This window comes from Malania oleifera, chromosome 6 (genome assembly GCF_029873635.1).
Source record: "Malania oleifera isolate guangnan ecotype guangnan chromosome 6, ASM2987363v1, whole genome shotgun sequence".
Classification (NCBI taxonomy): domain Eukaryota; kingdom Viridiplantae; phylum Streptophyta; class Magnoliopsida; order Santalales; family Ximeniaceae; genus Malania; species Malania oleifera.
In genome coordinates this window covers 91,748,534-91,761,789 of record NC_080422.1, presented here as the reverse complement: position 1 = coordinate 91,761,789, position 13,256 = coordinate 91,748,534, and the positions used below count along the sequence as shown (strand labels likewise).

Here is a 13,256-nt window from a genome sequence, read left to right as displayed (position 1 = left end):
TAATAAAAATTATGAAAGGATACATAGAGGATATGGATATGGAGACAAAAATGAGTATGGGGAGATGATCTTAGACTTTGCTATGTCATATGATTTTAGTATAATGAATACTTGCTTTAAGAAGAGAGAAGAACACTTAATAATCTTTAAAAGTGGACAAAATAGAAGTCAAATAGATTTTTTTTTTTAACTAGGAGGGTAGATCGTGTATCATGCAAGGATTGTAAAGTTATTCTAGGTGAAAGTCTAACCACACAACATAGAGTCTTAGTGTTAGATATATGCATTAAAAAATGGAAGAAAAAGGATAAAATAAACCAGTGTAGGAGAACTAGATGGTGGAACCTAAAAGGAGAAAATATAATAAAATTTAAAGATAAAATGATCAAAGATGGGGATTGGACCTTAGAGGATGGGATAGATTCAAATACTCTTTGGAATAGATTAGCTAGCTCTATTAAAAAGATAGCAAAAGAGATTTTAGGCGAATCAAGGGGAAGATTCTCAAATAGCAAAGAAAGTTGGTGGTGGGATAAAGATGTACAAAAAATCATAAAGACAAAAAGAATTTGGTATAAAACGTGGCAAAAATGTAGAAACAGCGATAACTTTGAAAAATATAAGGAGGCAAGAAAAGATGCAAAAAGGGCCGTTAGTGAAGCTAAATATAGATCATTTAATAGTTTGTATGATAGATTAGGTACAAAAGAAGGGGAAAGAGATATATTTAAACTTGCTAAAGCTAGAGAAAGGAAGAACAAGGACTTAGGAAATGTAAAATGTATAAAAAGTGAGGATGATATTGTCTTGGTTAAGGACGAAGATATTAAAGAAAGATGACGAAGTTACTTTAGTAAGGCGTTTAACGAAAACCAAATAGAAAGCTTAAATTTAGAATTGTCAAATGAGGAAAAGACTAAAAATATAAGATTTATTCGAAAAATTAGAGTTAACGAAGTTAAGTTTGCACAAAAAAAGATGAAAAATGGGAAAGCTATGGGACCAGATAACATCCCAATTGAAGTTTGGAAATGCTTGGGTGATAACAGAATTATATGGTTAACTAATTATTTAATACAATTGTAAAAACTAAGAGAATGCCAGATGAATGGAGGAAAAGCACTTTAATACCTATATACAAAAATAAAGGAGATATTCAAAATTGTCATAACTATCGTGGAATTAAACTTATGAGTCATACAATGAAACTATGGGAAAGAGTAGTTGAACAAAGATTAAGGTTGGAAACGAAGATCTCAGAAAATCAATTTGGTTTTATGCCTGGGAGATCTACCACAGAAGCTATTTATCTTTTAAGAAGATTAATGGAAAAGTTTAGGGAAAAGAAGAGGGACTTGCATATGATATTTATTGACCTTGAGAAAGCATATGATAGGATACTTAGGGAAGTTCTATGGTGGGTTTTAGAAAAAAAGGGTGTATGTTGTAGGTATACCGATGTCATTAAGGATATGTACGATGGAGTAATGACTAGTGTAAAGACTATAGATGGAGAAACTAGAGAATTTCCAATTACCATAGGTGTACATCAAGGATCTGCTTTGAGTCCTTATCTTTTTGCTTTAGTGATGGACCAATTGACTAAGAGTATTCAAAAGGAGGTTCCATGGTGTATGTTGTTTGCAGATGATATTGTATTAATTGACGAAACTAGGGATGGAGTAGAGGCTGAGTTAGAATTATGGAGAGAAGCTTTGGAATCTAGAGGCTTTAAGATAAGTAGAAATAAAACAGAATATATGAAATGTAATTTTAGTAATGATAGGAGGAATATTGGAGACAAAGTTAAACTTGATGATGAAAAAATAAATAGCACTTGTAGATTTCGATACCTTGGATCTATTATGCAAGCTGAAGGAGAAATTGAAGATGATGTAATGCATAGAGTTAAAGCAGGTTGGGTAAAATGGAGAAGTTCTTCAAGTGTTCTATGTGATCGTAGAATACCCTTAAAATTGAAAGGGAAGTTTTATAGGACAGCTATAAGACCAGCTATGCTATATGGATCAGAATGTTGGGCGACGAAGAAACATAATATCCAAAAAGTAAAAGTTGCCGAGATGAGGATGCTTAGATGGTTGAGTGGTATAACATTGAAAGATAAATTAAGGAATGAACATATTCGTGGTAAGTTAGGTGTAGCTCCTATAGAAGATAAGATAAGGGAAGGACGACTCAGATGGTATGGACACTTGCAACGTAGGCCTTATAGTGCACCTGTGAGGAAGAGTGACTTAGTTACTGTGGGGGGCAGTAGAAGGGGTAGGGGTAGACCTAAAATAACTTGGGAGGAGATAGTGAGTAAGGATTTAATATCTTTGAATCTATCAAAAGAAATGGTCCATGATCGCATAAATTGGAGGAAAATGATTCATATAGCCGACCCCACTTAGTGGGACTAAGGCTTGGTTTTGTTGTTGTTGTTTTATTCTTCTATCTCTTTTCTCTCCCATCAATTTGCCACACGATGCATTAAATTAAGATATAAGCAGATTTGTGTGCTTGGATATTTTCTGGATCACATATTCTATTTCCTAGAAAAATTAGCTTCTTATATATAAGCTTTTGTGACATAATTTATTATCACCCTTGTATCATTTCCTGACTACTCGTTGTCTTGATTTGCAGTCTCTTGATTGGGATTCAGGAAAAGTGCATTTATATGAGTGTCATGTTTATCCTAATGGAAGCTATATATTCAAGGTCAGTATGTTTCCTCCATTATTCATGCATATACTCACCCATATCGATAGATCTATAACTATGTGCATGCACAATTATGGCTATGTTTGTGTGAGTGCATGGCTTTGCATGTGTGTACGCATGTATATTTGAATCTCTATTCACCATCTCTCACCTTCTGTGTCTATGTGTGTGTGTTACACATGCTAGAAAGAGAGTGCATGGACTTAAAATGTAAGGCTCCTCTAGAAGTAAGGATATCATTCATCCTAATAGAAAGGGAACTTCCCATTTTATAGTAACCTTAGGCGTTATCTTTTAAATTCCTAAAATGTCCATCCAACTACTTTTCTTGTCTATTTTAATAAAAGAAATTGTCGGATTTCTAGGGAATAAATTTGTAAATTTTTTTTTTTAAAATCTGAAATTACTATTTTAGTTTCTAGTAGTTTCAGTTTCTTGTTTTCTAGCCTAGAGATTTGGTGATTTGATTTGTTGATTTGGTGGCCTTCCTACTTTGGTGGCCTTCCTTTACTATTTATCTTGTAATTGTGTCTCTTGAAATTCAATAAGAATGGTTATTCTTCTTCTAAAAAATCCTTCATGATATCAAAGCCAGGTGCTTTTTTATTTTTTTTATTTTGTTCTTTATTTTGTTACGATGTCATATAAGTCGGCGATGACCAGTGCCCAAAGAAATCCTATCGGCTCTCTTGGTACTTTCAAAACCATTTCGCCACCCAATCCCACTATTCCTCCCAGGTACCTAAATATCTTTGGGGTGAAGTCGTTCTTGCTGCTACATAACTCATAAATAAAACGCCTAATAATGTTTTAAGCTTTGAAACACCTTTTGATGTTTTTCATAAGTTTTGTCCAACATATTGGCTGTCTTCTTCTTTACCATTAAAGATATTTGGTTGTACTACTTTTGTTCGTATTCATAGTCATTATCAAGGAAAACTTGAACCCTGAGCCACAAAATGTGTGTTTGTTGGTTATGCTCCCACTCAAAAGGGGTATAAATGTTTTGAACCCATTTCCAAAAAAAATTTTGTTACCATGGATGTTACATTTTTTGAATTACATCCCTATTTTACACGTCATCTTCAGGGGGGAACCAAAACAAAGATTCGGCTGTGTTTTATGATTTTTTCCAAACCGAAGACTCACAAAATGATCCTTCTCCAACTTTGATTATTCAACCTAAAAACTCAAGCTTTATTATACCCGGAGAAAGTGAGTCGAGGTTTTTAGATACTGATAAGGTAGGTCGTCCTATAGTGCCATCTCATGATCTTCATGATCCTATAATGACTAACAAAGGAGAAATAGAAAAAAACAACATAGCGTTGGTACCATTTGACATTGTCTACTCGCGATAGAGGACAACTCGAAAGAAAGGGTCTTCCAATCCTTTACACTATCTAGAATCCGTAACCCGTCCAGGTAATGTCGTCACCGAGCATTTACTTCATGTTTAGTCCATTTCATCTTCGAGTTTTGAGTGCTCTAGTTCTAGACCTGAGTCTGGATCCAATCCTAAGTACGATGATTCTAAACTTCTCATTGCTGTTCGGAAGGGTGTGAAGTCTTGCACCCAACATCCATTGTCCAATTATGTGTCATATGAAAATCTCTCACCTGTTTTTTGTGCTTTTACCTCACAATTGTCTTGTATGGAGATCCCTAATACTGTGCAGGATGCTCTGAAAGTCCCTAAGTGGAAGGAGACTGTCTTTGAGAGGATGAAAGCTCTTGAAAAAAATGGCATGTGGGAGTTAGTTGATCTACCAAGAGGAAAGACAATTAGAGGGTGCAAATCGGTGTTTACAGTCAAGTATAAATTTGATGGTTCTCTAGAAAGGTATAAATCTTGATTGGTTGCCAAGGGATTCACTCAGACCTATGACATTGATTACTTGGAGACATTTGCCCTAGTTGCAAAGCTAAACTCTGTAAGAGTTTTTTTGTCACTTGCAGCTAATTGTGACTGGCCTCTGCAATAGTTGAACGTAAAATATGAATTTCTTAATGGAGACCTGGAGGAAGAAGTGTACATGGATGTACCTCCAGGATTTGGTGAAAAGTTTGGCACAAAGGTGTGTAAATTGAAGAAATCCTTATATGGGTTAAAACAGTCACCAAGAGCCAAGTTTGAGAAATTTACTTAGTTTGTTAAAAGTCAGGGGTATACTCAAGGGCAAGGTGGTCATACGATGTTTATAAGACATTCACAGGATGGGAAGATAGTGATATTGATTGTGTATGTAGACGATATAATTCTCACTAGAGATAACATACTTGAGATGAACCAATTGAAGACTTCCCTCTCATCAACATTTGAGATCAAGGACTTAGGATCTCTGAGGTATTTCCTTGGAATTGAGGTTGCTTGGTTGAAGAAAGGGATTGTTGTCTCCCAACGGAATTATGTCCTTGACCTCCTTAAGGAGACTGGGATGAGCAGTTGTAGATCAGCAGACACTCCAATAGATCCCAATTAGAAACTTAGAGATGACAAGGAAGGTGATCCAATGAATACAAGTCGATATCAAAAGTTGGTGGGAAAGTTAATTTACTTATCACATACACGGCCCGATATTGCTTTTGCTGTGAGTTTGGTAAGCTAGTTTATGCGTTTACCCTACGATGAACATCTTGAAGCAGTTTATTGGATTCTTAGATACTTGAAAAGTACACCAGGCAAGGGTTTACTCTTTCAAGAGACCACACAACAGAACATAGAGGCATACACTGATGCAGATTGGGCAGACTCAGTTATTGACAGAAGGTCCACATTAGGATACTGTACTTATGTCTGGGAAATATGGTCACATGGCGAAGCAAGAAATAGAATGTGGTTGCAAGGAGCAATGCCGAGGCAGAATATAGTGCTATGGCTAATGGAGTTTGTGAGATGCTATGGCTGAAGAGAATTTTTAAAAAGCTGCGGATGTCGGTGAACATACCAATGAAGTTGTATTGTGACAACAAAGCTGCCATAAGTATTGCTCAAAATCCAGTACAACATGATCGCATGAAGCACGTAGAGATTGATAGACACTTCATAAAAGAGAAGATTGATAGTGGAGTTGTTTGCATGCCTTTTGTTCCTACTACTCAACAAATAGTTGATATCTTCACTAAAGGACTTTTCATACCTAGTTTTGAGCTCTTTGTAAGCAAGTTAGGCATGATAGATATCTACGCTCCAACTTGAAAAAGGGGGGGGGGGGGGGGGGTTGTCGGATTTCTAGGGAATAAATTAGGAAATTTTATTTTTAAAAATCTGAAATTACTATTTCAGTTTCTAGTAGTTTCGGTTTCTTGTTTTCTAGCCGAGAGATTTGCAGATTTTATTTTTTGATTTTGTGGTGATTTGATTTGCTGATTTTGTGGCCTTCCTAATTTGGTGGCCTTACTCTACTATTTTTCTTGTTATCGTGTGTCCTGAAATTCACTAAGAATGGTTATTCTTCCCAAATATCCTTCAGAAACCAATGAGGATTCTATTGTAAAAAATAAAATAAATATATAACTACATTTTGTAACTAAATAAATGACTTTTAGAGTCATGGAACACACATGAGTTGTGGGCCCACAACTAGTTTGTGATATTGAATTTTGTAGAGATGTTGGTGTAGACCATAGGTTTAGAAGTTGGAGTGTAATGGTCTTTGCAGTAGGTGTTGGTTTCTTTCGAGGTCGTTTCAAGGAAACTCTTGAAGGTCCTCCAATTCACAATAATAATGGCCTTTATTGGCGCTAGAACCATTACGGGCTGTTAAATTATCAGATTGGCTATGAATGTCTAGAATAGGTTTTTGAGTCCTTTACTTACATGTTTCCCTTTTTTTTGATTTATTGAAGCTTAGTAAAGTACTTTTTTTGGGAAAATAAGTACTTCTCTATGGAAAAAAGCACTTATTTGAACATAGCATAAAATTACTTATTACAAGTACCTTTTCAGATAAGTACTTTTTTAGAAAATATTTTTAAAAAAATACTTATTTTCCTGAAAAGAAAAGTAGTTTGGAAAAGTACTTTGTGATATAAGTATTTATTCGACTCTGAACCAAACACTCTTGTTGACACAAGTACTTGAAATAAGTGCTTTTTTGAAAAAAATATTTATTTTTTAAGATTGTCCAAACAGGGTTAAGTTGGTTTATTATTGCTAGTTATTTTTTTTAAATATAAAATATCATTTTTGGGTTTATTTTCTTTCATCCTTGGTATTTATTTATTTTTAATAGCTAGCATTTGCATAAACCTAACGTTCTCATTAAAATTGCATATTTTCATATTCTAAGTTTTTTCAAATTTAATTTTTTTTTGCATCAAATTTGGAAACAAAAAAAATACATTCTATTGATTATGTATGAACATTCTATATATAATTCTTTAGATAACAAAATGTTGGACCTAAAACTCCAATTGGTCCTATCTTGTTGTTTGGCAAAAAGCCAAACTTAAGCCGAACTGTTGAGGATGTAGTTTGGGTCAGTTTGATTATTGGGTGGGTTGGGTTGGCTTTGGTATTTTAGCTTCTTTAAAAGCGAAGTAGAAAAGGAAAAGAAACACAAAGGAATATGTGTGAGAGTTTTGCCAAACGTAATAACATATGTTACATTGAAACACTGCTTACACTAGTGTCATTCAAGTTAATATATCATAATAAGTATTTCACAATTTTCAATTCACTATAACTAAGAAATATGATGTCTATTGTCTAATATGTGTTCTATCAACCATAGTATATTATAAAATGCAAAATATGTCCATTGTCTTTCAAAAGGACTAAAACATTAGATCCATAAAAATTGCTTCAATAGAAATAAAGCCAAAATATACAAATTAAGACACTCCAAAATGTGCCCACCCACAACTTGTCCTATGCATTCTCTTTTTTGGTGGAAAAAGAAAATTTTATTTGTAGGAAGAAAATTTACACAAGGGAGAATGAGACATCTCCCCAAGAAAGGCCTGGAATTATCCAGTAAAACCAGCTGAAAATTACCACAAGATAGTAAATTAGCATTCCAAAATGTTCCTCCAATCTCTATGCAACTTGTGGAAACTAATTCCTCTAAAAAAAACCCAAACTAGCACACCACAATGAAGCCAAATACTGAATTTTTCCCCAAACCAGCACCCTGTTTAACTTCTTACCATTGAATATGCTTGCATTATGCTCCAACAATAGTCCCTATAAAATTGCGAATATTCCACGCTTCCATAGGACTGCCTTGTCCTTTCTCCTACCAAAGCCTTTGAAAGCTAACAATTCACAAATTGAAGGAGGGCAAACCAAGCTCCCTCTAGAAATATCAAAAAGCATATTCCAAATCCTCCAAGAATATTCATAGTGCAAAAGAAGATGAGAAGCCGTTTCTGAATTTTTGTAACAGAGCACACACATTGGGAGAGAGAGCTTTCAAATGTCTCCTAGTTTGTAGCAAGTTATTGGTATTAATTTTATTGAGCACAACCAACCAAGTGAAAGCCTTAATTTTTGGAGGAGCCTTAGCCTTCTGGATCAAACGATAGAGTGGGAAAGAAGAATTGGAGTGAGTCGAAATTCAAAAATAGATCTACAAGAAAACACTCCCAACAGATCCAAAGACCACAGTTGAACATCCCTCTCGGATGAAAGATTACTTCCGTTCAATAAAGATAACAAGGAAGACAAATCTAGCATCTCCCTATCGTTAAGACGTCTCCTAAAATGGAGATTCTAGGAAATCAATGGACTACTCAAATTCCCAGCAAAGAAAGATATAACTCGATTTTTCTTAGAGCTTAATATTAGAAGAGTGCTTTTGTAACACATGTTGATTTGGTTTCTTAACAACAAATGGTAGAAGTTCTTGGGGGTGGTTCTAGTGGTTGCGGTGGAAGGGATGGACGTGGTAGAGGTCCCCCTAGCAAGTGCACTCATTGTGCATGAGGAGGTGGCTCGATCAAGTAGTGTTAGGATCTTCATGGTGATACACCATGCATTGCCAACACAACGACCACAAATTCCACACTTTCAGGCATAATTGGAGAGCAACATATATTGTTTATGTCTGAGGAAGAGTTTCAAGTTCTAGTAGTATCAAACATCCTAGCAAGCTTCTAACATGGTATTAGAGCTGGTTACTAGGGGGTCTTGGGTTCTAATCTCGTTGCTTGCGTTTCTTATGTGATATTTAAAATGTTTTGTATTTCCTATAATACGTGTTATATATTGTGTGTTTATCTCTCCACATGCTGTTTGGCTGCATGTGTGGGGGATTGTTAAACCTTGATACACATTGTTGCCCCCCAATCTAAAAGCTTAAGCTTTTAGGTAAAGTGGTATTGTCACGTCCCTATTTTTTGGGCTTGTGATTGGCTGTGACTCCATCTAAAATCCAATTGAGGCACTAGGCCGAGGCAAAAATTGTTTTACAAGCCATTTGGAAACAAGTTAGAAACCAACAACAACAACAACAACAACAACAACAACAAACAACAACAAACAACCAAGCCTTAAGACCCACTAGGTGGAATCGGCTACATGAATCCCTCTCTACCAATTTATGCGATCGTGGACAATTCTGTTCGACAAATTTAGGGTTATTAAATCCTTACTATCTCATTCCAAGTTATTTTAGGTCTACCCCTACCCCCTCCCCTCACAATAACTTACTCTTCCTCTTGCGCACGATAGGGCCCACGTTGCAAGTGGCCAAACTATTTGTGTTGTCCCTCCCTTATCTTATCTTCTACTTGAGCTATGCGTAACTTACGCGAATATGTTCATTCCTTAATTTATATTTCAACGTCATACAACTCATCCATCGTAGCATTTTTATCTCGACAACTTTTATTGTTTAGATACATTGTTTCTTAGTTGTCCAATATTTTGATCCATATAGCATAGCTGATCTTATAGCCGTCCTATAAACATTCCCTTTTAATTTTAAGGGCATTCTACGATGACATAGCACACTCCAAGCACTTCTCCATTTTACCTTAATCTGCTTTAACTTTATACATTACATCTTCTTTAGTTTCTCTTTCAGCTTGCATAATAGATCCAAGGTATCATAATCTACTAGTGCTATTGATTTCTTCATCATCATATTTCATTTTGTCTCGAATATTCCTCGTACTATGATTGAAATTACATTTTATATATTTTGTCTTATTTCTACTTATCCTAAAGCCTCTAGATTCTAAAGTTTTTTCATAAGCTAGCTTAGATTCTACTCCACGCCTAGTTTCATCAATCAAGACAATATCATCTACAAACAACATACACCATGGAACCTCTTTTTGAATACTCGTAGTCAGTTCATCCATCACTAAAGCAAAAAGATAAGGGCTCAAAGCAAATCCTTGATATATACCTATTGTGTTTGGAAATTCTTTAGTCTCTCCACCTATAATCTTAACACTCATTACTCCATTGTACATATCCTTAATGACTTTAATATACCTACTACACACTCTTTAAGAGTGCATGGTGCAGCCATAGTTTCTTCAAAACTCTCTTCCACAAAAGGATTGTATAAATCTTTTTCAGTATCCTCACTTGTAAAAGAAACAGAAGAACTATCTGACTCTGTGCTGTGAACATCACTACTAGTACTGGATGAAATTTTGTATAATCTATTTGAAATGTCTTTGACCCAAGGCATCAAACATCAATCCAAATAGTAGACACTCACCAATACAATAGCAAACAAACAAAAATGCAACAGAGATAAAGTTACTCAAAAGAGCATGATTTATTTTTTATTTTTTAGATTATGAGAAAAATCAAAATAAAGGGAAACCACTAGTTTGAAACTAAATCTGACCCTCGGCAACGGCGCAAAAAACTTGACTCACTCCAAAATGAGCAGCGCAAAGGCTATCTCAAGTATAGGAGTTCTGTCGTGTAATAATTAGCCCAAAAAGCCAGATCGTCTCCCCAAAGAAAGTAGATTAATTTCAAACTTGCGTTAAAACAACAAGGATAAAATAAAAAGCATTTATTGAACACAGTTCAGATTTATATTCTTGAGTTATTGAGAGTTTGTAACAAAATTAAAACATCGCGAAACATAAACTAAGAACATAGCATGCATAAACAAGAAAATAACTATAATGAAATTAAACAAACCAAACAATTATGCCAACCTAATGTAGCCAATATAATCCATTCAATGACTCATTCAACCAATCAAATAAACACTAATGAAATTAAATGAGCAAAATTACCAACCCTTTAAGCATTCAAATAATAAACTAAGAATGAAGACTTCATTAATCTAATAAAAACATTCAACAATTAAATAAACTTAACCCAACAATGTCTTAAACAAAAATAATTCCAACAATAGCTAAAAAAAAAAAAAAACTAAACTCAACGATGGCTTAAATAAAAAATAAACTCAAACAAGTTATTGAAATAACAATGAAGTAAATAACGATGGCTTAAATAACAAAGAGGCCAAGCGTCCTGCGCACACAGCAGCTTTAAGCTCCTGTGTTTGTGCCTTCTTGTACACGGTCAAGCCTCCTTTCTTAGTCCCTGCACACAGCAGCCCTTCTCAATGCATGACACATCTTTCTTTTATGCACAGCTCACGGCCACCTTTAGCATGGGCCTTGTTCCATGGACATGCACTTGTTCTCCAATTGGGCTTTCTCTTGGCTGTATTCAATCTACACAAGCATGCATGCTGATTTTTGGTTACTTTATTTTTGGTTACTTTATTATTCTCCTATAATTCTTGAGAATACCCTATGATGATTAAACTCAAACACTCATCAATTTATGGGTAAAAATAGAATAAAAATTCAAATATTATAATTGAGCTCAATGTTGAAATATTGAACATAATTAGGCATTTAAATGAAATTACAATCCTTAATCAATACTTTTGAACACCTAATTACACATCTTTGATGCGTAGTCAATACTGTCTTTGGTTTCTAGAGACGAAAAAAATGATTGTAAGCAAGGATGTGACTTTTGATGAACTTGCGATGATAAAGAAAACAATACATAAGGAGTCACTAGTTGAAAAAAAACCAGTGGTACTTGACAACAGGTGGAGGTTGAGACAATTTTGGGAAAACTAGTGAGAAATGAGGCTACATGGTGTAACTCTCGAATTATAGTGGGGAACAATGTACATGAAGAGGAGATTTCAATTCAGGAATCTTCACAGCAACAAGAATCAATTTTTCTCAGAGGCCAAGAAGAAAAATTCGAAAACTTGCATGGTGGCCTATGCACTTCCAGTTGTAGAAAATGATGTCCCTTGCACTTTCAAGGAAGCAGTGAGGAACTCTGAATTAGACAAATGGAAAAAAAGTGATGAATGAAGAAATGCAGTCTTTTGATCAGAATTAGACTTGGGAGCTAGCCTAGCTACCCAAAGGTAAGGATGCAATTGGTTGCAAATGGGTTTATGTAAAGAAAGAAGGATTTTTAGATGCAAATAATGTTCGCTTCAAAGCTAGATTGGTAGCTAACGGTTACGCACAAAAGGAAGGTATTGATTATAATGAGGTATTTTCTCCAGTTAAACATTCTTCTATTCGAATTTTGTTTGCTTTGGTAGCACAATTTAATCTTGAACTAGTTCAAGTCGATGTAAAAATTGCATTTTTACATGGTGATTTGGAAGAGAAAACCTATATGACTCAGTCAGATGGATTTAAGGTTGCTGAAAAAGAAAATTGGGTATGCAAATTGGGAAAATTGTTGCATGGTTTAAAACAGTCTCCAAGACAGTGGTACAAACGATTTCATTAGTTTATGATTGATCACAAGTACATTAGAAATAAACATGATCATTGTGTTTATTTTTGCAGACTACAAAATAGATCTTTTATATATTTACTCTCGTATGTTGATGATATGTTGATAGCTTTAAAGAATAGGGAAGAAATCAACAAACTGAAAAGTCTGTTAAATCAAGAATTTGAGATGAAAGATTTTGGTGAAGCAAAGAAGATACTTGCCATAGAGATATGCAGAGATAGAATGAGAGGAAGTGTTAGTTTGACTCAGAAACAGTATTTGAAGAAGGTAGTACAAAGTTTTGGCATGTCTGAGCAGTCAAAACCAGTTAGGACTCCGCTTGCTCATCACTTCAAACTTAGTGCATCTTTATCTCCCAATTCAGATGTGGAACATAAGTATATGTCACAAGTTTCTTATGCAAGTGCAGTTGATATTCTGATGTATGCAATGGTTTGTATAAGACCTGATATTTCACAAGCTATTAGTATGGTGAACACTCATATGCATGATCCGGGAAAAGGACATTGGCAAGCTGTGAAATGAATTTTATGATACATTATGAATACTATTGATGTTGGTATACTATTTGAAAAAAATAATACTATTGATCAAAGTGTTGTAGGATATGTGGATTCTGATTTTGCAGGTGATCTGGGTAAACGTTGATTAATTAGTGGATATGTATTACATTTGCTAATGGTCAAGTGAGTTGGAGGCAGAGTACATGATAGCTTCAGAGGCTGTTAAGGAAGCTATTTGGTTGTAGGGTTTACTTGAA

The 13,256-nt window shown here is 34.8% G+C and overlaps 1 protein-coding gene across 3 annotated transcripts in view; it reads left to right on the top strand.

Moving 5' to 3' along the window:
* The window catches only part of LOC131158292 (probable RNA-dependent RNA polymerase 5), a 155,708-nt gene that overhangs the window by 24,849 nt on the left and 117,603 nt on the right, over positions 1–13,256 (top strand). For 2 of the 3 annotated variants that reach the window (XR_009137442.1, XM_058113052.1), the window contains exon 4: positions 2,650–2,724. The exons of the other annotated variant lie outside the window; for it this stretch is intronic. Coding sequence is in view for 1 of the 2 variants with exons in the window: in XM_058113052.1 (XP_057969035.1) it covers positions 2,650–2,724 (75 nt within the window). In the remaining variant the exon portion in view is untranslated. The remainder of the gene's footprint in view (positions 1–2,649; positions 2,725–13,256) is intronic. 3 annotated transcript variants of the gene reach the window in all.